Raw genomic sequence first — 26,561 nt, forward strand, 5'->3', positions numbered from 1 at the left:
TCTCAGTTCAAGTCCCACTGTGTGCATCAAATCCATTTTCCCATACCCTAGGTACCATTTCGGCTTTGGCGCACGCGAGAAAAATACTACCGCAAGCCGCGCATGAAAAGCCTCTGGCGCCCAGGGTAATTTTCCAGTGCAAAAAGTCAAATCAGTTCCAATTTACTTCCTGAGGATCCTGTCACAGATCACAGGCACTTCAGGGATCTAGTAGTCCCTCCATTTTTTACTTAAGGTTAAGTTAGTTACTTAGGCTCAATAGAGCGCGCGGCGAGCACACATGCCGGTTACTTCCCACGAGGTAGACTACGAGCAGACGTCCATCCTTTTTCGTTGTTCGTCGAGCATGAAGCGAAACAAAACGCTTGTGGATAAAACGGCAAGCGAAATCTGGGCGATAGAGACGCGAAAACAGTCTTTCCCCCCAGATTCACTTCACCCTCGATGAACAGAGAGCGACTGCTAGCCGGCTACCTCGTGCGAAGTGATTCTCTTGTTTTCTGATACGCTCGCGTGCTCACCGCTCTACGGGCCTGAAAAAGTTAGGGACGGATGTGACATGTTATCAAACAGGGGGCCACAAAAGGTGTAAAAGTATGATACCCGTTCGCAAATAACATTTAATCCCACTCCGTTGTTCGTTGAAACAAAAGGGTACTAGAGCAAGGCATGATGTCCAGAGCACATTGCGCGGAAATAAAGGATTCTTTATGTTTTATCAGTTGTGTATAAACACCCTTCTAAAACAGACACCTGGTGAAAGCTGAACGCTCGCCAGATAACAGCAGGGTGTTTCGATTTTCCAATCCAGAATAACGGAATGCCAACCCTGGGTTTCGAGCAGTCGGTCTTTTGTTAGACTTTCTCAGTGAAAGTCAGTGACTTCTTGGTGTAGATCAGGATCAGCAGTAGACTTAATAAACAAACTTTAAATGCAGGGCTGATCAAACAGCTAGGGACTGACGTTATAAATTTATTTTGGCCCAATATTTCGGTTGAACAAAACCAACCTTCATCAGGGGCAAACAATGCTGAGTGCTAAGACTTAGCATTGTATGCCCCTGATGAAGGTTGGTTTTGTTCAACCGAAATATTGGGCCAAAATAAATTTATAACGTCAGTCCCTAGCTGTTTGATCAGCCCTGCATTTAAAGTTTGTTTCTCAAAGTCAGTCGACTAAATCTAGGGGAGGGGCCCGGATGCCCGGGCCGCCACCTTATGTTTGGCCAAATAGAGGCTCGAAGGGCCGAGAAAAATTATTTTCGAGAGCGGGCCCCTCCTTATTCCAGGCACTGGAAGATCGGGGCCCTTAGTTAGCTGAGGGTCTGGATCAACTACTGGACTAGCCTGTGAACAGGCTCTCCGGTCGGGGAGGGGGCGAAAAGAAAAAGGAAGAGCGGAGAGGGGGCTGGGAGAGAGAGCCTGTTGACAAAGCATGGAGGCAGCCATTCCGCCCCTTTTTATAAACCTGTCATCATCTGTCACTAATCTGTCGACAACGTGTCATCAACTCCGCCTTCTCCGCCTAGATGCATTGGAATGTAATTAGAGCGTACTTGAAAATGACAGCTCGCGGGAAAAAACCGCGCTTTTCTCCAATATGGATCGGAGCGATCCTCAAAAAAAAAAAAAAGTCAATTGTAAATAAAGGTGACGGGCCTACACAGACTCCTACGTTCGTGACATTTGTACTTTAGCCGTTCTATGGTAAGTTCGGTCTTTCGACCTTATTTGCTTCCGACTTCTTTCTGAAGGTACTGTTTTTATTTGGAGGCATTATGTATTGAAAAGAGCCGTCTGATTGTGGCCAAGGAAATGTATAGAGGTCATTAGTCAGCGCTGCGTGGTTTCCGTTTGTAGAGTTGAATGACACCTCTAAATTTGTACTCTGCCACCACAGGCTTCCCAAGCTCAAAAGTCGTCTTTTTGATGTGTTTTAAGAGCCCTTCGGTCGGCCAACTCTACATACGTGGTGTATGCGACAGCTTGTGTATATAGAGAAATGTATGGGAAAATCACGGATTCTCTAAAATCGGGTAAATAACTATCTATTTTGAAATAAAGTTTATCTACCTCAAATGTGTCGCTTACTTGTGTCTTGTGCCGAATTCGAAGCCATTCCGACGCCATTTAGCGAAGTTATACGAAGTCGTTAAATTTTCCCATACATTTCTCTATATACACAAGCTGTCGCATACACCACGTATGTAGAGTTGGCCGACCGAAGGGCTCTTAAAACACATCAAAAAGACGACTTTTGAGCTTGGGAAGCCTGTGGTCCGTGTATATTTACGGTGTCGGCAAATTGAGATATGTTGATAAGACCTGTCAACAATCAGTGATTCGATCAATCAGATGTTGCACTAGAATCTCGTGCACGGAACGGCGGCAAAAAAGCTTTGTCCGCAGGCTCCCCCGATTTCCTGTCCCGACCCGACACGTTACTCGGCTCGCTCCGCTCGCCGAAAACATCATCGGGAGCCTGCTCGCAGGCTACTACTGGACTTGTAGGCAAGTCAAGTATTTTGTGCTCCGGGTACGGGTCGATGGCGTGAGCGATTGTTATCATTTTCCGGGCATTTTTGACGTGGTTTCTAGTTTAAGTTATTATCGAAGAGCTTACTTGATCATTAACGGCTTCAAGTATGGTTATTTGCTATTTCTACTTCTCCATAATAACATGTGCAAAAGCAGCCTGGCTGGGATCTTTGTTACTGGGATCTTCGCCGTTGTTTGACTTGTTTCATAATTTCTAATACGTTCCCTTGTATACTTCCCTCTCCCCCTCCGCAGGTTATTTTCGCCCCCATTCCCCCTCACCCTAAAACTCTTTGCACTCGCAAGTTCAACTCCACAACATGGCAGAGTGCCCGAGAAGGGGTTATATTATTTGTACTAGAATGAAGATGAAAAAAGCATTCATATCTGTATTCCATGCCTTAAGGAGGCTCGATGTAGTTTTTTTTAGACTAAGAGTGGTTGTTTTGAAAATTAAAATTACCTAGGAAGCCAATGTTCGATTTTTGCCAAAATACACCATAATGATCAAATGTGACCAAATTTTAATTTTTTACCCGTCACTTAGTCACAACGGTTACCATAGCAACGATTGACGTTTTCTTTTGTTCTCAAACAAGCTTGATTTTCTCGAAATCTAAACTGACACTTGGTGTTTATTTTTTGATATGTTATTTTCATACTCACGAGAATCTTCACTATTGAACTGGGTGAGTTACGTGGAAGAAGAAGAAGAAGAAGAAGACAAAAACAGAGGAGGGGTGTAAAGGAGTACTGGTTTTCGACGCAAGCACAAGCGCGATCACGCAAAAAGAACAAAATTTGATCCTTGTGCTTGTGTTTGCGGCAAGCACAAGGATCAAAATGCAATGCGCTTGTGCTTTTGTTTGAGTTGAAGCCGTTTTCCCGGAGAAAAAAAGGGCTGTTATCCTTGCGCTTGTGCTCACGGTGCTTGCGTCGCTAGTGAAAACCAGGCTTCAAGAGTCGTAAAAGCTGTTACCTGGCTAAAGCTAAACTGTCCACAGCCTCTCTGTTTTTCACCCGGGGGGGGGGGGGGGCACTCCAAAAAGTTTTATACAGGGAGGCCCGCCCCGAGGCCGGACCCCTTACCCTTTTTTTACCATTTTGACAGAAAAAGCACCCCTTTCGTATACCTTAAATAGAAAAAAGGTACCCCTTTCATATACCTACACGACACAAAATATACTTAAAACAGGACGTTTTCTTGACATGTTTTATGTAGCGCTTAATAAATAAGACGTTACAGCCATAAGGTCTGTTCGAAATATTTGATTTAAAGGACTTTTTAAATATCTTAATGACAGAATTTCCTACCCTTTCATATACCTAAACTTGTGAAAACCTTACCCTTTTATATACCTGCAACCTGAAAAAGGTACCCCTTTCGGGCGGAGCCTCCCCGTATAGGCCATTATAGGGAGTACCCCCCCCCCCCGGGTTTTTCAGCGCCAATCGGCGAGCGAAGCGAGTGTGATAGACTTTCTCAAAGTCCTTCGACGCGCGGTTTAGGTATGTCAGCTGTGAACAGTCTAGGTTAAAACAAATTTGTGAATTCGAAAAATATTGAAAAAAAATTGTTTGCAGGACAAAAAGACAAAATAAATTGTTTGCAAACGAGATATGTCTGAGCATAGTTTGCACTTCGAAAAAAATGTTTGCAGAGGTGCAAATTCCAAAAACTAAAAAAAATGTTTGGAGAGAATCGAAAATAATGGCCCGTACCTAAATTTGCATGACGATAACACAATCGCTCGCGCTAATGATCTGGTGCGCAAAAGACTAAACTTGCCTACACATCGACCGACTTTGAGAAAGTCCAACAAAAGACCAACTGCTCGCCCAGGGTAGGCATTCCGTTATTCTGGATTGGAAAATCGAAACACCATGCTGTTATCTGGCGAGCGTTCAGGTTTCACCAGCAGGGGGGCCCCGTTTCTCAAAAGCCCCGGGAACTTTTCGGGCCCGTAAAGCCATTTTTAGTTATCTTTAAACCAGGGAAATGTATAGGCCTGAAACTTTGCATGAAGGGAACTTTTGTTGATATTGAAAGTATGTGAATAAAAGTTAGTTCGGTAATCATAAGGTTTGAAATTTAACTATAGCTTTCCGGGTGCGAAAACTTTTCGGGACCTTCGAGAAACGGGTCCCAGCAGGTGTCTGTTTTAGAATGGCCTGCGAATACAACCAACCGCCTCTCTTCTATCCTGCGAACAGGCTTTTACGCCCAACTCCACTTGGAAACCTGAGGGACTACTAGATCCCTGAAATGCCTGTGATCTGTGACAGGGTCCTCAGGAGGTAAATAGAAACTGATTTAACTTTTTGCATTGGAAAATTACCCTGGGCGCCAGAGGCTATTTATGCGCGGCTTGCGGTTGCGGCTTCGGCGCACGCGAGAAAAATCCTATGGTACCTAGGGTATGGGAAAATGGATTTGATGCACACAGTGAGACTGGAACTGGGAAGAACAATTTCGAAACGGCGAAAGGAAAACACTTTCGATACTGAGCTCTTTTTCTAAACTTGGGTTAAGGAAACACGCTGAGAAGAATAAGATCCTAAGATGTAGGCCAAGCCCTGATTGCGCTTTCCCCCCCCCCCTCCCCCTCCCCTCTGTTCCTCACTTTTCTTCACCTGTCACACAGGCTCCCACCAATTGAACACCCTCCAGTAAATCCCCATTGTTGAGAAAGAAGGCCCAATTCCTATTCTTGTTTTGTAAAGGGGAACGATATATTGGAAAACATGGCCCATTAACAAACAGCCACAAGGTATATTTATGAATTTGGAACACTGTAATATAATATTTATATACTAGAAAATAGAAAAATATTACCGGATCTTCTCCATGTTACCAAAATAATTTATCTCAAAAATTATCTTTAAAAGCTAACTTGGCTTAAACAACTTTATTTATTCTGAACGGTTTAGAGTCTTAATTGGTTTCTCTTACTTCTACGGCAACAGTACTTACAGAACTTAGTAGAAAAGAACTCCCTTAAGTTTTAAACCACGGCTATAAACATAAACCCTAAAATGCTGGATTTAGGTTACCTTACACAGTTAGAATAGCACAGGGCAACAGAGAAATGTGCGAAATATTCTATTAATGTCAATCTTGAATGGCTACTTGCCGTGGTCGTTACAAACATTGAGGGAGTTTGCCTCATTGAGCAACCAGCTTTAATAATGCGACACATCGCGTACGCCAAACTCGTGCAGTAAAACTACAGTAAGACCTTGGGGTCGTATATTTTCAACTAAATACTAAGTACATTCTGGAGAAATGTTCTAACACGTGAAATTTACAATGACTTCCTAATTTTGCTTGACATTTCTCTTGGCTAGTACACAAAGCACACAGGCCCTAACTGAATGGTGAATTTCTGTTTAAGAAGCTTGTCTCCCACATCATAAGCTGCCACGTCCATCACAGGTAAGGCGTTCTTTTGTTTAGTGTCGATCTCAAGGACCGTCTGATGCCATGAGTCATCTTTGCTCTACAAGAAACAACATAAGTTAAATCAAGGATAAACGTTTAACAGATATAAGTTTCTTTAACTCAGAGCGAGTCTATACCTAATTGAATAAACGTTGACCCTGTGAAAAGCATAAACCATGAACGATATGAGCCATTGGTATTCTGGGTAGACAGCCTTGAAAAGCTTAGTAATGTTCCTTTTAATGATAATCAAGATATTTTTTAAACACCCAAAAATTAACATTTAGACAGAAATGGTCATACTCTTTTCATATCTAGCATCCAATTTGTGCCAAAACGTTCCAATATGATTCACAAAGTCACGTGACAAGGTTTTGGAAAGGGACTTTCAATTGATAGACTGTTCACAGTCCCCTATTTTTCCGTGAAGTCGTAGAGATCGATCGTCGCGTTCCTAAACGCGAGCGAAAACTGGGGAGAGTGCAAAAAGCCCGTGGGCAGGGAGGAACCAAGATGGCGGCCCGTAAAACTCAACGATTTTAATCTCTACGACTTCACGGAAACAGTGTAATCAATTGGTATTTCAAACAAGGCACCAACTACTCACATCACAATTGTTGGTAAGGACTTTAGGTTTTGTCTTCTCTGACGATGTTAGTTCCATTTCATTTTCTCCTTGAAGTTTAATAGTGCGGTCTCCTTCTTCTTCCCATGCGCGTGAGTTGTAGCAGTGATAAGTTATAGTCTGGGTGATACGCATGCTCAGTAGCCTCAAGAACTTCATCTGAATGGGATCCATTTTGTATTCAATCTACAATGAAAACAAAGAGACTCAGTGAGGAAACTCGTGGACTGTGTAAGAGAGCGCAAAATAATACTTTCACATGACACGTGACATACACCTCAAACAAGACGTTCCGATATAAAAGGAGACTGGTCTTCCCTTTCACTGCATTGTGACAACAACAACAAGCTTTATTTCACGCAATTCTGACGCAATCATATCATATACAATGTCTCTCACCCCCCGCAATTAGCGTAGCTATACGAGGCGGGAGGTAAAGAAGAAAATGAAGAAGAATAAATAAATAATATATATTTATTAATTAAATAATTTTCAAAATGGTAATAAGAAAAATAATAGTGACTAAATTAAGCTAAAGACTTATGTATATAGTGTTTGCATGAGGTATTATGCATGATGCATGAGGTATGTATGTATGTAGGTATGTTGCGATGTATGTATGTATGTATGTATCATAGTTACCGGTAGTATCGTTAATTTGAAAAAACGTGGAATGTAGCATGTATGTCTATATGTATGTATATAGGAGACGACTAAGTACCACCTCTCCTTAGCGGACACTTTCTCAGGTCCCAGGGCTATCCGTTTAGGGAAAAATCGACTGTAATTGTATTAAGCAGTTTTGATTTCGCAATTTTAATACAAAAATTATGTTACTCACTAGCTGTACATCTGGGTGAACTTCACTGATCCATTGTTGAGATTGTGGGTCATCGATGGTGATCTGTGATGAAATAAGAAGTTGAGCTCGCTCTAAAAGTGCTTATTTTCGAGTTGATGTGAAGGTAAAAAAAAGAAAAGTCTGCATACGAGCCTAGTGGCCCATCAGGCCGGAGCTTATCCTGATTTCCGAAGAATCAAGCGACTAGGAGTATTTCTACTCCCCCAGAATGGGATGCTAGTGCATCGCCGGGTTCCCCCCAGCATTAAATTCGCTGGTACCCATTTATAAACCTGGGTGAAGAGAGGCACTATGAGTGTAAAGTGTCTTGCCCAAGAACACAACACAAGTGACCCCGGCCAGGGCTCGAATCCTGACCGCTCGATCCGGAGTCCAGCGCACTAACCACTAATAATATTTTTAGGTAGTGCATTTAAACATTTTAGATTTTAGATTATATATTTTTACATTCTTATAAATTCTTTTTTAGTTTTCTTTTATCTGTTATTTTAGTGGAACATCTGTAAACTAGCTATTCTAAGCTAAGCATGTTTCCCACTTTAAATAAAGTATTGTATTGTAATAAAATAATAAAATAAAGTATTGTAACCATTAGGCGCGCCTCCCTCATGTGAAATACAAGTGCGCAAATATGATCAGCATTAGGCAAACTTACATTTTCTTTCTTTGGATCAACGCAAGCCCTTTTATTCTCAAAGTCACAGAAAATGTACTCAGCATCATTGATGCAACCTTCATTGGGGTCGATCCAGTAATAACCTGAATGTGCCAAACACAAAAAACACATGGTCTCTTTTATAAAGAAAATAACATCAGAATAGTTACATGATTTGTTGTTTGCAGATGAAGTTAAACAAGGCATTTTTTGTGCAACTTGGGAGGCAACAAACTAGGCAGCGTTTTGTGAAATTTGCCTCACAATTTCGTATCGCCGTTGCGAAACAAGTTACATGGAATATTGCGAGGGGTGTACACTGGAAACGCTCTAAAATTTGTTGCAAAGCGTTGCAAAATGCAGAAGCCAGCGCTCCACGAGGGGTGTTTTTACACTGGAAAAACGCTCTAAAAATTGTTGAATCGTCGCCACAAGCGTTGAAAAACGCAGAAGAAAGCTCCACTTCTCGGGGCCATTTCGGTAGCAAAAAAGTTGCATACAAGTTCATTCTGTGGTATGTGTCATGAAGCCGTTTTTCATGTAATTTGTTTCTTTGTTGCAAGGCACCGCAAATCGCACGAACTGTTACCAAGTTCAACGAAGTGTCGGGAATCATTAACTGACTCACCGCTTTCCACAGTGACGGTACTGTCTAGCTGCAGATCTCTGCATGAGCGGGCGGGGTGATATTTACTGCCTTTCTGCCGTTTGTAGTTGTCTCTCTGATTTGTATAACCGTCCAAGATCTTTTTCACTATGGGACTCTGAAAGCAGATTTAGAAAGAATCTTAACTTGATGACAAAGGACAGGCGCATCGAAAACTGAATACAATTCATTAACATCAAAACTTGATAATGTCTAATACTGTCGAATGAAGTTTAAATTTCTTTAGGTTTATATTTGCAGGGGATGTGGCGTACGAGCAGTTTTAGGTGTTTATATGCTCAAAAAACATAACGATGTAACGCGCACGAACTTGTACAGTTCTAAGTTACACGAGCAATACTAACCTCTAAGCACACTGTAACGACATAAAAACCAACACAACCTACACAACATGATGCTTATAATCGAAAGAAATCAAAATTCTTTTTACGAGCTAAATATAACTATAAGCCTTGTGTTAAGGGGCGGGGATGAGGGTTATTGTGGTAGGGATGTTTGCGTCTAAGATTGAGGTAGGGTGGTTATTTCCTAGGGGAAATGGGGCTGTTCAACCTCGTTCCCAGTGTCTCTCTCTCTCCGTCACCCAGAGCGAGAGAAGTGGGGGGCGGGAAGAGAGATCCTGATTACGAGGTTGGGGGCTGTTATCCGAGTTATTATTTTTTTATTCTCTTTTCTGATTGAAGTACACCTCTTTTAAGGTTAGTCCTAAAAGATTGGTAGTACATGAATACAATAACGCTTCTCTTAATTCTTATCACTTTTCTGTTTGACAATGTATAATTACTATAAAGAGAAATTTAGATTTGATCAGTGAGTTACCTCTAAAACAGGAGATTCTTCATTGCTCTTAGAGGAAGTCCTCTGCAAAAAAAAACATCAATTTATAGTAGATGCTATAATGTATGTACTCTCATTTGAAACTGTCACAAAATGGCTCGCCATACAATCATCATCTTCTCAACCACACAAAGAAGAAGAGACATGGTACAGCTGCTTTAGCTACAGGAAGTCACTTATAAAATAGAAAATGGCAACTTTAAGAGAATTCGAAATTTTGTGTAGTCGTGATGCTCAGGCGAGGGTTAGGGGTGGATCTTGGGGGAGGGTGTAGGGGGTGCGCATCCCCCCACCCCCGAGATGAACTGCAGCTCTCTAATACCACTGGCATTCTTCAAAAAAAGACAGTTACGCCATTTCTTAGTGGTGCACCCCTGATCAAAATTTCACAAAGAACAACTCAACAGTGGTCTATATTTAATACTTTCTTACCTTTGTGCTGGAGTACAGTCGATAATTAGGCGGAGGTCCTTTATCACCTGTTCCTGTGATCTATAGAACAAGAGTAAAGTGCAACGGTTAGTTAAATGGACAACGATTGTACAGACTGTATAAGATGAAGTAACTAGGACACTTACAAGTGAACTAACAAGGTAGTTGCCAGGAGGACCCTAAATAAAAAAGAAAATCAGAAGTGTTAATTAAACAAGAAGAGTATAACCTTACATCTACTACCGATAATGGTACCCCCCCCCCCCCCCCTCCCCTGCACAGAAAGACATAAGCATAAACGCAAGCATAGGAACTCGATGTTTACTAGTAACAAAACTCAAATGCTCAGGCGGGGATATCTGGAACGAGTGCTTTAATTGGGCAGACACGGTCACGGTGTTTCTCTTTCACACTTCATAACACGAACGCAAGCACAAGAAAAGGAGACATTTTGATCCTTGTGGTTGCACTTACGCTTGTGCTTAGGCTTGCGTCAAGGCTGTTCTCACGGTGAAATAAGAGCTGTTATGCTTGCGTCTGTGCTTGCGCTTGTGGTTGGGTCGCTAGTGAAAACCAGGCTTTTGCACCAGTCTGGCTTTCTACTTCCATTGAAGCCTGAATTTTAACTACTTAAGTTGTTGCACAATTACAAAATAGCCTTCTGTTTATAATGAATCAACGCTAGACTTGAGTTTCGAGCTCTGACTCATAAGTCCAAGATACTTTTCATCAAGACACCGCGGCTTTCGTTGTAGGTTACGTCCCAGTTCTAAAATCCCCTCTATTACGTAAGAAGCTCGTACCTGCGGTCCTGGTGGGCCGGGAGGTCCTGGGTCTCCCTAAAAAATAATAATAAACAAAATGATTAGAAGCTTAAGTATGGTTTGTTAAAGCTCGCGTCAAAATCAATGAACACACTCACTACAGCAGCAAGTTTTGCAATTGCTCCCACCCCCAGTGAAACGGGTTTGAATGATAGCGGTGAGAGCCAATTATTCTAAAATTTGTCACTTGTTGAATTTTTTTTTTTTTCGAAATTTCGCAATTTTTTGCCATCTTTCTGTTGGTTTCCAAGCTTTCCAGCCAATCAAAAAGCCTGCAACTAGTACAAGCGCAATTTGCCAGCACGTGGTCACTTTTCTGCTATCCATACTAACCTGTTCTTTGATTGGTCAAGAAAGGAAACCAACACAAAGCTCACAACAAAAATCAAAAAGTTTATTGACAAGCAAAGGTTTCCCGCGGCGCGCCATTGCAAAGAATCCCAGCAACAAAACTTACCGCCATTCCCTCGCCACCCTGAAAATGAAAACAAGAAGACGGTAGTTAGTTTAAAATATCCCTTCTTTAGTTTGTGATGTCGGTGCGTTATCATAATTATTTCCAATTTTTAAACCTTATACACGTATATCTGAGAGTCAATTTAGGGGGATAAGACTGGAATTTTTTTGTTTTTCAAAGTAATTTGATATGTTCATTGCTGTGGTTTGAAACGAAGTAACTAGTCCTTTATCTTACTTTGCTTTTTTGATTAGTTAGTTCTAAATACAACAAAATTTCACGGATCAGAAAAGCAATAACCTGAATAACTAAAGTAAGGAAAGAAATCTTTTTACAAAAGACCTATTTTGTCAATGGTTCGTATACGGGCTTAACAAACGATATAGTTCTTCTGCTGACTACACCAAAATGTAAGTAGTGTATTTGCGTTGAATCCAAAGGACCTTTAGAAAAATTTACTTCCTAAAGTTACGTTTAAAAACAAGAAACCAAACATAAACATTTTATCAAGCCGTCTTCTTACCGTTGGTCCACGCTCACCCTACAAACGAAAAAAGAAAATACATATTATTAACTTTCCTTTCTTTTAGATTTTACGAACTTCCTAAATCGTTAGAAATATTTTAGAAATAACATATAATACTAGCGGATATTTTGCGAGTTGCATAATATTTTTCCGAGCCCCGAGCAATGAGCAAAATGTCCGCTCGTATTGTATGTTAAACTATCGAATAAGGGATTTATTATTCCACTAATTTTCCACTTAGTTTGAGCACTAAAAGAAAAGTTAGATTATAATTATTGCTGCTAGAAGATGAAACAAAAATTAACATATATTTTAAGGAAAAACTGGTGGTCAAAGGGAAAAGTAAGAATACACGACAGGAAACAAATTGACTTACCGGTGTACCAGGATTACCCGCAGGTCCTGTTGGTCCCTGAAAAAAAAAAGAAAATTATTACAAGTTTATCGGTAATTCTCCTCTCTGACTGTCACATATTTTCTTCAACGTTAGTTCTGAGAATAAAGTGGTACATCTACATCAAAACATTGTCCCTTAGAATGCTCACTGCTCACCATTTATCCGGTCTGAACTGGTTTTTACTGGTTTTGATAGCAAGTCTGTTATTAAAAAATTTGATTAACACCTTCAATGAGCTACCATGACAGCGGTCAGAATGATTTAACTAGTAGCTCCTACTGACCTTTACCATTAACGATCTGACCGATGGGCGACTGATACATCATCCTGCTTCAGTAGTACTTAGGTCAATCCCAATCCAACACGGCCTTACACTTATCAGCAGTTTCAATCGAAAACGGTTGGAAAAGTGTTCCACTGGGACACAACAACTAAATTAAGGGAAACCGCTTACGTGAAAAAATGTCCAGAAGATTGGTGAATTTTTGTTAAATTCTAGACCTTTCTCAAACGCGCACAAGTACTTTAGGAGACCTCAAATTGCACCACGTGAGCTTGTCGTAAGCAATACACGTCATGTTGCCTAGCAACCTCTCAGTGCAGGGTTTTGGAAAACTGCAGGCTCAGTCAATTAGTTAACAAACATTATTCCTGTCAAAAATGGCGCTTAGTTCTCCAGTAAGGGAATATGAAGTGGGGAATAAAATAAACTACCTCATCTCCGGGATTTCCCTGTGGACCAGGTGAACCTTGCGCTCCTTGAGAGCCCTGTACGAATACAACAAGAAATAAAACAGTTAGTCAAGTCAGTTCTTGTGAATTTGGTTGAACGTTGAGTTCATTAGCAAAATGATCCCACATAAATGGAATCTAGTACGGCTAGCGATAACAGTGTTCTCTAAAAGTCATAACTGGTGTATGAAATTGTAAGCCATCGTCCAAAGATCAAGTCTGCACTAAGGCCAAGTCTGCGCTCTTTTAAAAGGTGTTTGTCCTACGAATCTGCTTTTGTAGACTACATCACACCCTGCTTCAAACCACTACGCACCTGTCAGGCTAGGATTTTCCAGATAGACCTCTTTACATAACAGGTTCTTATTTTATAACATTCAGTTAAAGAATTTAGTTTCTTTTTTGATGTTGGCGTAAAGGGCATAAAAGAAAAAAATAATAAAATAGCTTAGAATGGGGTTTATAATTGTTCAGATTTCAGTCATTTAGAAATTATTACAGGCATATTTTATATAAAAGTTGGGTGGTGAATGGTCCTTCAAAAAATGCGTGTCTCGCAAAATTTTAGCCAAATTTAAGGGGTCTCGTCGTCTCGAATTTTTTTTTTTTGTGACGCCTTCTCGGAGTCTCGATTTCTTTTGCAAGCTAAAAAGGTCGCGGGCTCGCAGAAAAGTTATCAGTCTTGCCGTCTCGCAAAGTCTCGCATTTACCATTCAACACCTGATTTGTCCCCAGTCGACTCTTATGCGAATATTGCAAGACGCGAGACATGATTCCCTGCGTGTTCAGCTTCCTAGACTCAAATACGAACTCAAAAGACAACTGAGGACAAGTCAGATTCGACACTCCTTATAAACAGTAGACTGCACCAATATTCCTCCAGAAACAAGCACCTTATTTTTCTTAAGAAAATAACATCCGATTTAAGAACCTAAATAGCCTCAATTTCCAAGTAAACATCATTTATATAAGAACCCTTTTAGGCTAACTTGGAAAATGCAGGTTCTTATTTGCAGTTTTTTACAGTATAAGCAGTAATTGTAGTTACAGACAAGATGATTCACTTACCGGCGGGCCAGGGGGACCTGTAGTACCGTTATTTCCAGAGTCACCTTCCTCGCCCTGTCAAAACGTAATCAAATTCAATGACAGTTAATTTAATACTCGAATTGCAGACATGCATCTTTTTTTCTTACATCTTCTGCAGGCTACTAAATAAACTGGATCGTTACAAATCCAAGGAATCTGCCAAATGCAAATTGAGTAAAACAATTACTTGTGTTTGGCACAAAAGAAGGTTATGGTTGATAATCCATCATGCTACTCGGGAAAGAAGGTCACCTTCTTTCCCGAGTAGCATGTGTCACTGACTGGATGACATCTTCCCCCCGGGGACGCAGGTACAACCTATAGTACTACCTATACGGGGAGGCTGCGCCCAAAACAAGCCTGGAGGTATATAAAAGGGCAGGGATTTCACGAGTTGAAGTATAGGAAAGTATCCTTTAGGTATCAAAAAGAGCCTTTCAAATATTCGGAACAGATGCACCTTACGACTGATTCATCTCAGTGTTTTAGGTGGTTACTAAAGTGGAAAGTTTAGAAAAGGGATTGCAATCCGTTTCAATCTTCGTCGCTTCTTGCCATTAGTACCTTCTTTTGTATTTGCCGTGTTATTGAAATGTTCCTTCACTGTTTTAAGAGGTTATTTTTATATTTCACCGAGTTTGATGGTCATTTCCCATGCCTAAATTAGCTAAAATCGGTGACACAGTCCCTTTAACTCTCAGAATCTCGAGATCAAAAGAAATAGTCAGTCATTTCTTTAACGTCCCTTCTGAGAATTTGGTATTACATCAAGATAATTTCCTTAAGTTGATGATTGTCTTTATTCTCAATACCTTGTGCTTGACAATATACTGATCCTGTAAGGAGAAAGTTTATATTCACCTCTATTCCAGGGTTTCCCATCTTTCCTGGCTTTCCGGTGTAACCGCCATCTCCCTGCAAATGTATCGTTTAAGTAAATAATTACAAACAGTCCAAACGGCAATGGATTGTTGTTACTTCCTTAAAAGTCAATCTTTAGTCTCAAAAAGTGAATATGACTCGAATATAAACCAGTCGTTTAAATAATTTTTACTAGGCTCTACACTGTAAAAGCAATCGACTCCGTGGTAATTCGACTTTTTATGTCACCAATTCCCATGCTTCCTTCTATGGACCTACAAATGAAATCAAGAGTTTACACGCGTGAAATTCGACTTGGTCGAGGCTAACAATAATAGCTGTTATTGCAGTTCTCAGCGGTTTGGCATACAAACGAGGCAGAAGGGTCATTCTGCATTGCGTTGACCGACGTGTGGACCCTGTCGCCTTGTCCGCATGCATTCTTTACAAAGAAAATATTAACTGCAGTAACGGCTATAACAAACAAACAACACTATCCGTGTCTGTATTTATTACCGTTTGCCCCGGTACTCCAGTTTCCCCGATATCTCCGTCCTCGCCGACAATACCCTGGATACGAATTAAAAGTAAATTATAGCGTTAGTTGCACGATCATGCAAATACCTTTTTTTCTTACGGTGGATTGTGTTTGAGATTACAGTGAGAATTTGGTATCGCACCAAGACGATTAGTCTAAGTTGATGATTTTATTTTTTTCTCATCATTTGTTTGCTTATCATTGTACTGACATTACAAGGAAAAAATATATTTTGATCATTCTTACGTCTGGTCCCTGAGGTCCTATTTTGCCTACGTCACCGTTGCTACCAGGGTCTCCCTGAAAGAAAAGAAGAAAAACATTGTTTACATAAAAACTCAAAGAAGAAGCAAATCTGCACAATAACAAACTAATGTCCAGTCATTCCTGGACATTAGGAGCGCGCTGTACGAAATGGTAATACCTGGATAATTTTAATCACAACAGTGCCAGCGTTCCAACTTGGAAGCTTGGTACGAATATTATTTGAAAAACAGACTAAATGTCACAACAATTCTGCTTGCTAGCTTACAATATAATGGTCGCACGTTAGGGGTTTCATCCACATTCTTAAAAGTTAGAACCACCTTGAACAGCATAATAAACAGTACCACAACAAAGTACTGCTCAATAGCTTTCATTTGAATGGTCACACACTAGGGTTTCATCCACAGACTTGAAAGTTAGAACTACCTTGTACAGCATAATAAAAAGTACCACAAGAAAGTACTGAATGGTCACACACTGGGGTTTCATCCACAGACTTAAGCGTTAGAACCACCTTGTGCACTGAGCATAATAAGCTAGTAGCTGCAAGAAGATGTCAAGATAAAAATAGGCATTCTAGGCGATACGAACTTTTGTTTGCCTATTCTTTTTGCGCTATAAAACAGCCTTGAATTTTCAATTATTGATCGACATTGCTGATCCTAGCAGTATCAAGGACGCGTATCATATATCAACCTAGTAAATGGCCCAGCTTACAACGAGTCTCTCGTAGCTCAGTTGGTTAGAGCGCCCAACCGGTATCTGGGAGGCCATGGGTTCGATTCCCGTCGGGGACTCAGATTTTTTTCTTTGTTCCACGCTCGTTTCATGTTGAATAATTTCTTCACTATTTATCACCGAGCTTGAAATTTACCATCTTTATTATTTACTACACAGTTGATGATTTCGACATTGCTGATCCTAGCAGTATGCAGGACGCGTGTCATATATCAACCTAGTAAATGGCCCAGCTCACAACGAGTCTCTCGTAGCTCAGTTGGTTAGAGCGCCCAACCGGTATCTGGGAGGCCATGGGTTCGATTCCCGTCGGGGACTCAGATTTTTTTCTTTGTCCCACGCTCGTGTCATGTTGAATAATTTCTTCACTATTACCTCCAAGCTAGTAAGAAGGGCAAGTATGTATAATAACAAATGATACGCGGTACTAGAATGAAAAGAGAATAATTGGTAAAAATTGTGTAATTCGTTCCGCCGCTTCACTTCGACTTCTCCAGACAGAAGGTGACTAAGAACAATACTAGGGACTTTAAGATACCTGGACGGCTGACCTCGAGGACGGTGCGAGGAAGGTAGAATTTTGCGAGGAGGACTGGGCCGATGTCGACGTTCTTGGCGGGAACTTCCAACGTTAAGAGCCGGCGTGTGTGAACGGAGGACGGCTTCGTTTGTGGATCAATAATTCGTTAGCCCAAAACATGCGAAGAAAAACATTTGGCGCTTCTAGCCCAAAGTCGAGGACCAGAAAGCACTATTTTCATTCACAGGGTACAAATTCCAAGTGAAATTTTTGTAGAAACACAGGCAAGAAAGTTCATAATTTCACGCACGTGGCTTCGCCATCAGCGTTTATGCAAAGCACAGCAAATATATTCGCAATCGCAAATGAAACTTTACTTCTTAACTTTTTATCAGTACCAAACCAAGAATACCATAAAGGACCACCTAACACAGTAACAGAATTAAAAAATAATAAGATTTTTAAACGAAATCATACAAAAAGCACTCCCGTTCACTGGTGGACGGCAAAACTCTACTTCTCACGTCCTCGACAACAGCTGGACGGAGCTGGACGGCAATGTGCGTGGAGCGGGCATGCGCAATATAGGCTACACGCCAAAAATTACTTCCGGTCAGCCGTCCTCGAGATCAGCCGTCCAGGTATCTTAAAGTCCCTACTACTCTCTTTGGACGGGATGCTCCTTCATCACGGTTTTTGGTTTCGTAAAATTACTCTTAGTTTTTTTGGCGTTCACCGTGTGGCATTCTAGTGAAATGTTGTACTCCTTACCGCTTCACCGGTTAGCCCCAGTTCTCCCCGGTCACCAGTAGGTCCCCTTTGTCCTACAGGTCCGACTACTCCGGCAGTTCCTGGCGAGCCTCTCTCCCCCTGGTCACCCTATAAGAAATTCACAACAAACAGGTTAAACTTGATAGTAAAGAAGTTACAGCGACACCTAACGGATTATTTCGGTGGAATATCTGTTCGGAAGGCCTGTATTCAACTCAGATTTTCTTAAGCGAAATGTTGAATAATAATATTAAATAATAATAATTAATGAACTTATATTGCGCAAGTATCAATCAATGATTTTCACCTGCGCATTACAATATTTGTAAAAGTACTAAAAAGCTCTTAAAATACTAAAATACATCATTAGTGCAAATTCTAGTTAATAAAAAATAAAAATTAGCTTAAAACGCCTTTTGAAACAAATGAGTCTTAAGATACTTTTTAAAATAAGGTTAATAAGGTTAGAATGGCGCTTTGGTACGGGAAAACGCTAGCTACGATTTTCGGAAAGATAACAACAGCTTGCAAATTCCGATTATTGTATTTCCTTTAGTAAAAGTTTCTGCCTCTTAAGTATTCGGCTAAAAATCCCAAAATTTTGTTAGTTAACACAACTATCCCTTTTAAAGATCCATTATTATATGGCAAACAGAACAACGACATTCCAAGAATTGTGCTTAAATTTACTCGTTTAGTGCTCCCGTAAAGGAAGGCCTATTTGAATAAATAAAGCACGATTACCCCTTAATTATATGAGACAAGGAACCCGGCATAGCTAGGGGAGAGCACCAAACATACTGTCTCTGAATCGACATTTCATAATATTAGGCACACCAGCGTATTTTGATTTTTTTGGCACAAAATTCAATAATAATAATAAATCATTTCTATAGCGCTATTTAGCTAATCTTTTATAGCGCTTTACAATCACTATGCTAAAATATAAAAATAAAATATAAAAATACCTAACTAAATTAATCTATTGAGCTAAAATATCTATACATGCAGAGAGTGAAGTTTTAAAAGTTAAGAATTTAAAAACTAAAAATATCATGATTTTTTAACTGGACTTAAAGTAAACGTGTATAAGAAAATGGAATAAAAATTAAATGTCATAGGCTTCTTTAAAAAGATAAGTTTTTAGGTTCTTCTTAAAAATGTCTTCTGATGCCAATTTTCGGATGCTCAGTGGCAGGTTGTTCCACAGCCTTGGCGCAGCAGTGCTGAACGCCCGGTCTCCTTAGGTCTTGAGTTTAGCCATGGGCTCAGTAAGCAGTTCTTGGCCAGCTTTTAGGCAAAACTTTCAACGGTGATTTAAAAAAACTTCAGTTTGATTTGTTTGCTGTTTCATAGTTTCACCGGGTGTAATAAATTTTAGCGTCCACGATGGCCTATTCAAGTATTTGAAATTCCAAACTTTTTCTAATTATGATAATGTATGCACTTACGTCATCACCATTTTCTCCAGGCGCGCCGTCTTCTCCATTTGCACCGTCGGGACCCTAATTTATGACAAAAACGTTGTCCTGCATAAGCTCGAAAAAGTGGGTTACATTTCAAAGATCAAAGACAAGTAAATTGCTTAAAGGCACACGGGAAGGTTTGTTGGAGGGTATCTCGCCATCCTTGTGCTTCACCAAGCACAACAAAGTTTTGGAAAATAATTGATAATAAATCCCTTTAGCTCAGTTATCTCATATCATCCAGTTTTTAGCATCCACACGCGGCGTTCTAGCTATTTTTTGTTGCTGTTGTTGTTTATAGGACGACTTATTCAACAGAAGTTCTGAACAATTTCCAAAGCTTTAAACTTTTGAGTTCATATGAGTTTTAGGCCAAAATGTCGTTAAAAACGTAACATTTACACTTCTGACACCTTAAGTGACGTATTGCCTTGACAATAACACAGTTATTTATTTCTATCTTAAGTTGTAAAATTCATTAACTATTCATGAGGGTGCAAACCAATTCCAGCACAATATTTAGATCACATATACACAACTGTAAACCACAATACAAATCAAACAATAGAATTAACTTTTGATACAAACTCCTGCTCAGCTAATAAGTATTCATTAACTTTTGATACAGATCTCTACTGATTCGCATAACAATACTTTGCATTCAATTTATTGTTTTCATTTCACAAGTACAATGGCTCGCCTATCGGCTCGCCATTGTAAACGCCCATACAGATCTCCCGCTCATATTACATACTACTACTACTACTAAGCGATAGCTGTAGTGTTCGTAAACAAGACATTGGCATGTACTTACAGGTTGTCCTTTAGGTCCGTCTGATCCAGGCCTTCCGACCGCACCAGGGTAGCCCTGAGAAGTTGATCAAGAAAGAGAAAATAAGATACACAGCCCAGCATAAAATACTAAACAAAAGGTCTATATACTGCTATTTATTATGTGCTAATGAATCAGTTGTAGCTTGAGTATCAGGCTTTTCTAAAGGGGAAGGGAGAAAGGGTAGAAGCGCTTCCCTTCCCCCCTCGGGAAGGCCTGATACTCCGGCTTAATCATTTAAAAACCATAATTGCCAAAAATCATAGCATACAAAACAAGCAACTCAATTAACGTAATGATTTTATTTAGAGTGCGGGGCCTTATTTTTCATTTTGTGAGCTGAAGAAAGGGACGTTTTAGGAAAGGGAAAATAAAGTCTGCATTCAGGCCGTAGCTTATCCCGCTTCCCGTCACATGAAACGACTAGGAGTATTTCTACTCTCCCCTGGATGGGACGCTAGTCTATCGCAAGGTTACCCCAGCATTAAATTCGTCGGTTCCCATTAATACACCTGGGTGGAGAGAGGTACTGTGATAGTTAAGTGTCTTGCCCAAAAACACAACACAACGACCCCAACCAGGGCTTGAACCCAGACCGCTCGATCCGGAGTCCAGCGCACTAACCATACGGTCACCCACTATTAGGACAGAAAGGAGGATTAGAAAGGAGGCGCGTATTGGAAGGAATAACCACGAATAGTCACGGATCATTACAATAGTCAAAAGAGAAGGTTTAACATTTACCTGTTTACCATCTTCGCCAATAAATCCGTTAAGACCAGGAAGACCAGTTTGACCCTAGGAAGTTAAAAAGGAGAGTTAAAACGATGACAAGAGGCATTCAAGGGACTATGTCACGGCTAAGTTAATCTTATCTTATATAAATTTTGCCAAATATTCTCTATTAAACTAAATGTTTGCAAAGAAATTAATTCATTGATACTAAATACCATTGATACCAAGGAAGCCATGGCTTCCTTGCAGCTAAATGTGTCTCCCAGGCGTCATAAATTAAAGTTACAAGCAGACATGATTAACTTTGAAAACTATTCCGCCGGACCATATTTCAAAAGCCCACATCGCAATCCGTGTCAATCTTCGACACTTTTGGCCATCCGTAACTTCTTTTGCATTTGGTGTGTTATTTAAATATTACTTTACTGTTTTAAGAGGTTATTTTATACATTTAAACAACTTTGATGGTCATTTGTTTATTTCGTATGCCTAAGTTTGGCTAAAATCCGTGACACGGTCCCTTTAACCTCAACTTCACACGGCAAATATGGGAAAGGCTTCTGTAAGTAGAATTTCTACATCCCCACCCTGTTGAGATCATTAGAACACAGCACTGTAGAGGGAGGTAAATGGAGTTTATCTGGTTTCACCTTTTTTCTACAAGTGTCCCATGAATTAGGACAGCACTAACACCACAATCGTGCTCAACCTGTTAAGAACGTTTACACCTAATTGCAATAACATTGTCAGATGGAAAAGAAAAATGAAAAAGCAAAAAGGAATTAACTATTTTTATCTTTATTAATAGCTTTGCATCATTCACAAGGAATCCATGTTACATGCGCAGAATTAAACAAGTAAGAGAGGGAAAAGTCAACATCTATTATTATAACGTATTGAGAACTGCTGTGGGAACTACAGTCGAAGCTCTCGTGAGCGGACACCCCCGGGACGCGAAAAAAGTGTCCGTAACTGGAGCTGGCCGCTTACGAGAATGGTTCTCGTAAGCGGCCACTAGGGGTGTAGGGGATAGATGGCCGCTTACGGGAGCTTGCCCAGCTAACAAAACTGGACAGACGTGGATGACGACAAAACAAACACTAAAATATGGTACTGTAATTACTGTAAAATCAGTGTGACGAACGGTGATGTGAAGTTCATTGATAAAAAAGCAAGATACAGAGGTTTTTAATAGGTTTTTCTTTGGGGTGTCCGCTTACGGGAGCTTAAAAACAAAGAAAAAGTCTAGGTCGTGATCTCTGAAAGTGTCCGCGGCCGCTTACGGGAATGTTCGCTTACGAGACAGGGTTTCAAAGAAAGGCGGCCGTTAGTAGAGCTGTCCGCCTAGGGGAGTGTTCGTTAAGAGAGCTTTGACTGTATTACACGGCCGAGAACGTAGTTTGTTTCTCTAATTAATTCCTATTTGCCTTGTTTCATTTTCCTTTTTCACATTACAACGTTCTTGCAATTAAGCGTATCTGTTTCTCGACATATTTAAGGCTATAAAGTGTTCGCTGCCTTTCTTTTCCCCTTAGTTCTCCCCCTCACTAATGTTGTTGTCAAACAACAATAATGGGACTCGAGTACAGCAACCTTCTGAAAAAAAAACCTGAATGGGGGAGGGGGAAGAAGGGAGAAATGACAAAATTGAATGATTTTACTTTTGACATTTATGAAAGAGAATTATTTGCGCGCACCTCGCGTTTGTCAGCTCAACTAGTTTTGTCCACCATTGCAGCAAAATATTTGAACGAAAGGTGTAGAGTGTTTTTGCTAAAACTGTGTATGTCAGTACGTACATACGATGGAAAAGACATTCAACTGCAATCCCACGATATTTTCTTAAACGTAATCTGTTGCTTCTTACCGGTTCACCGATCGCACCTTCAGGTCCAGTTCTGCCGGGAGTTCCTGGAGAACCCTGAACACAAAGAAGACATGTAAATACGGACAATTTGTAATGAAAATCACACAGAAAACTAGTTTCAAGAAAAAATCATTAAGGAATCATTGAATTTCCAGTGCCAGGATCGGTCGATCTAATCCTGACCCATGATATGACAATTGACAAAATGTAACAAAGCGATCCTAAAGACTGTTTTGTTTAACCCTATTATTTCTATGTTCCACAGTCTACCGTAAAATTCCGGTTATAAGCTCCCCTTGCTTATAAGCCCACCTGAAACCAAAAAAATACATCCGATTATAAGCCCCCCCCCCCCCCCCCCCCTGATATAAGCCACCTTCTGCTGGATGACAGTACTAAACAGCGCTTAATGTTGTTTTATTATGCCTTTTTAACGTAAAAACGATTTCGATCAACTACCGTGGCTCGTTTCGAATTGAAAACATTTCTTTTTATTCTGCTCCCCCCCCCCCCCCCGGATATAAGCCCCTCTGTTTATAAGCCGCTAAAAAACCCTTGCCAAGTTGTAAGAGCCTAGGGCTCATAACCGGAATTTTACGGTATACTGGACTTGAAGAGAGCACTGTTCAGATATTTTAGTAGTAGTACTTACAGCTATAGTGGAAAGGGGTTTGTAAACATTACACATGGTCAATAAACTATGTTTAAAAAAAACTATGTTTTTGCGTTTGCAGAACGTTCGTAGCTTAGTAACCAGGCATTTGATCGGACGCGAAATATGGGACTAGGGCGAGAACGTAAAGCAAAACAAGATGGCGATGGAGGCGTTCGGGTTTCGTGGCTATCATCTGGGCTATCATATTGACAAATTAAAGAGATTTGGGAGCCATCTATTGGAGATAAACTTGTTGCATAAAGAGAGTTTCGTAATCAGTTCGACAAATTTTTCATCAAAGTGCAAAATGAGAAAGAAACAATTGGCCATCTTACTCGTGAATACTCGTGGTATTTTCTCGCTCGTAAAAGTATCAATATTACTGTTAAAGTTATAGACCATTGTCGACACTGCAAACAGTATAGGAGCTGTCAAACTTGCAAAAGCAATGACCGGTACTCTCTTGTAGTTTTATGTTTTTTTAATTTACATAATTTTCCATAAATTAGCATCAGTTAACGAAAATTAACGGCACCTTTTCCGAATGTTTCCGCAGATAAGCCGCACCCCCGCTTCCGAGCGAAAATTTTTGGAAACAAGGTGCGGCATATCTGCGGGCTTTTACGGTAACTAACCAAGACAGCGATTGAAAAAAAAAAGCGCTAGCGTAATTTAGATATTTGTTTGCTACGAACTTACCAGGCGTCCTTGATCACCTTTGGGACCGGCGGGTCCAGTTTGTCCGGGATTTCCCTGATGAACAAACACACAGAAAGATAAATTGTCGTAATACTAAAACTAAAGTAATCATTCTGGCCACTCAAAAACGACACGGACAATACGGCGAACTAATCGACTCGAAGCAACTACATGTCGCCGGCTTGAAGCGCGGGAAAAAGTTAGCTAGAAATTCGCAAGTTTTTTAAACCAATCGCTAACCGTAGTAATGCAAAACCAAGGCAAGCGCGAATTACAGTAAAAACCCGCGAGTAAGAACCTAATAGAACTTCTTGCTAATAGAACTTTTAGTTGTATTCGGCCTATTCCTTGTATAAAATTTGCATACTGGCCACATAAGTGTTTATGTAAAAAATGAAGCACTCATTCAGAACATAACATTTTACTGTACTTTCGACACTCAAGCGAACACTGCTCTACAACAGTCAGTAACTCTGGCCTAGTGAAACCACATCAAGACAATATTCCCTAGTTAATGAAATAAACTAAACCGTAATTCTCACCACCTGTCTACTTGAAAATGTATTGATACTGTGAGGAGAAACAAGAACTTAATCAGGCTTAAGACTTACCACACGTCCGTCTCCACCAGGGATTCCAGCTAGACCATCTCTTCCTGAAACGCCCTTAAAACAAAACGAATAAAAACAATTCATCCGACCTAGTTCTTATAAAATCTTAATGGTGCCAACAATACACTGGGCGTTAAGGCGTAAAAAGACCTTCAAAGTGTGAAAGTATGCAATTCCTGAAATTGCTTTTTTAAGACCTAAAAATGGTTTTTAGGCTACAACCAGACAAAAGTATGAGGATATTTTCAAAATATTTAGCAAATCAACCCCTTTAGGCGGCTGGTTCATTGGAGGATAATGTCCGAGGTTGAAAGATTGTCCAAAATATGAACAGTTGAACAGGCAACTGTGAAATCATTCAGCCGAGGGCATTGTCCTCAGATATACCATCAAGCCAGAAAGGGGTTTATCTTTTTTATAACCTTTCGACGCGCACTTTCGCCGGTAAATAGGAAAAACCTACAGTGATAAACCCGGCGTAACTGCGGTTGAAATAAATTCAAGTTGATTGATTTTCCTTTTTTTAACACGATGATTTGATTAAAAAGTTAGACCTGAAAAGGTGACTTTGTTCGTTTGTTTTGTACTGGTTTTGTACTTGTCTAACATTGGGCGATGGTTTTAAATTTATTTATTTATTTATTTCTTTTCTCTTTTTCATTTTCTTCTTCACCTCCCGCCTCGAATAGCTAGGCTAATTGCGGGAGGTGAAAAATATTGTAAACAATTTGATTGCTAAAATAAAGTTTTGTTGTTTGTTGTTTGTTGACGGTTATCAAATCGGACGGGGTATATTATCTGATACCTGTCGTCCTATTTTGTCACATAAAAAGAGTTTTTGCTGCGTAGCATTAAAAAATGTTTGGTCCTATTTTGTACCACGTGTTGTGTTTTGTCCAATAAGCGCGCGCGCGAAAATTAATCGGTGGCTTAAACATAATCTCGGATTAACGAGTTCAAGTTACTTTTACTGTTCTTACCGGAATACCGGGGAGTCCAGGCAAGCCACTTTTTCCAGGAGCTCCACGAGCACCCTGAAATATTAATATATCACCAAATTATACCTTAACAAAAATGCCTTTAACTTTCCTGTTTGCAAATGCACATTAAATTGTCAAACACAATACCTTTACACCAGGAATGCCTGGTTGTCCTGGCAACCCTACCGATCCCGCCGGACCCTAGGAATTAAAATAAAACGCTCCATCAGTTGTCTGGTGTAGCAGAGGTATTTTTCGGTGGGGGAGAGGGGGGGGGGGTGTGTGTTCTGTAATATGTCACGCCTGATCAATATTAACATTAACAGACGTTTCGGGCAGAGCTCTTCTTCAGTGTAATGTTCGAAATGCACTTGAAAATCACAACGTCATACAGGCAACCAACTAACAGAGACTTATTCAGACAGTCAGCTAATCAGTCTGTTTGCCAGTTAGTCCGTCAGTCAGTTGACTAGTTGACTTGTATCGACAAACAGCTTATTAAATTAGTAACATGGAAGCAATGAGTGAGTGTCTAAGTGACAGAGTTCCACATTCTATTGTCTTAAGTAATCCTGGGTTATACGTTACACGTGACAGAAACGCCTTGTCTCTTGATCTTTATAAACTTGTCACGCTGAACAACATGGTCAGAATTACCGTTTTCCAATACATTACATCTGCATTGTCTTACCTGAGCAGGAACTATCTTGTAATGACGGCAAGGTTTATTAAAACAGCTTTATCTTTTGCGTGTTAAATATCGTCTTTTAAATACTGGTAACCCATCCATTTTTAGAAGTTTCATAAGATCAACCAAAGTGGTAACTGTTAAATGTCGTAGCTGCCGTAACTGGCGCAATGTTTCATGCATAACACAAACTCCATTTGTCCTTTCCTGGGAAAGAGAGCCTACACGTCCTTAAATAGTGTTGTAACCT

At 40.2% G+C, this 26,561-nt stretch overlaps 1 protein-coding gene across 2 annotated transcripts in view; it reads right to left on the reverse strand.

Annotated features, from left to right (window-relative positions):
- Positions 1-5,432: 5,432 nt before the first annotated feature.
- Positions 5,433-26,561, reverse strand: part of LOC144661318 (uncharacterized) — a 67,269-nt gene continuing 46,140 nt past the window's right edge. For both annotated transcript variants that reach the window (XM_078522042.1, XM_078522043.1), the window contains 26 exons: positions 25,771-25,824; positions 25,624-25,677; positions 24,644-24,697; positions 24,033-24,086; positions 22,679-22,732; positions 20,821-20,874; positions 20,059-20,112; positions 19,230-19,283; positions 17,779-17,886; positions 15,729-15,782; positions 15,461-15,514; positions 14,945-14,998; positions 14,063-14,116; positions 12,977-13,030; positions 12,242-12,277; positions 11,863-11,880; positions 11,340-11,357; positions 10,862-10,897; positions 10,205-10,237; positions 10,059-10,118; positions 9,609-9,650; positions 8,751-8,886; positions 8,123-8,226; positions 7,447-7,509; positions 6,588-6,791; positions 5,433-6,038 (listed from right to left, as the gene is read on the reverse strand). In XM_078522042.1, coding sequence (XP_078378168.1) covers positions 5,883-6,038; positions 6,588-6,791; positions 7,447-7,509; positions 8,123-8,226; positions 8,751-8,886; positions 9,609-9,650; positions 10,059-10,118; positions 10,205-10,237; positions 10,862-10,897; positions 11,340-11,357; positions 11,863-11,880; positions 12,242-12,277; positions 12,977-13,030; positions 14,063-14,116; positions 14,945-14,998; positions 15,461-15,514; positions 15,729-15,782; positions 17,779-17,886; positions 19,230-19,283; positions 20,059-20,112; positions 20,821-20,874; positions 22,679-22,732; positions 24,033-24,086; positions 24,644-24,697; positions 25,624-25,677; positions 25,771-25,824 — 1,716 coding nt within the window. In that variant the 3' untranslated portion in view covers positions 5,433-5,882. The remainder of the gene's footprint in view (positions 6,039-6,587; positions 6,792-7,446; positions 7,510-8,122; positions 8,227-8,750; positions 8,887-9,608; positions 9,651-10,058; positions 10,119-10,204; positions 10,238-10,861; positions 10,898-11,339; positions 11,358-11,862; positions 11,881-12,241; positions 12,278-12,976; positions 13,031-14,062; positions 14,117-14,944; positions 14,999-15,460; positions 15,515-15,728; positions 15,783-17,778; positions 17,887-19,229; positions 19,284-20,058; positions 20,113-20,820; positions 20,875-22,678; positions 22,733-24,032; positions 24,087-24,643; positions 24,698-25,623; positions 25,678-25,770; positions 25,825-26,561) is intronic.

The sequence above is a fragment of the Oculina patagonica genome, chromosome 7 (genome assembly GCF_052425735.1).
Source record: "Oculina patagonica isolate OP01 chromosome 7, crgOcupat, whole genome shotgun sequence".
In the NCBI taxonomy this organism is placed as follows: Eukaryota; Metazoa; Cnidaria; class Anthozoa; order Scleractinia; family Oculinidae; genus Oculina; species Oculina patagonica.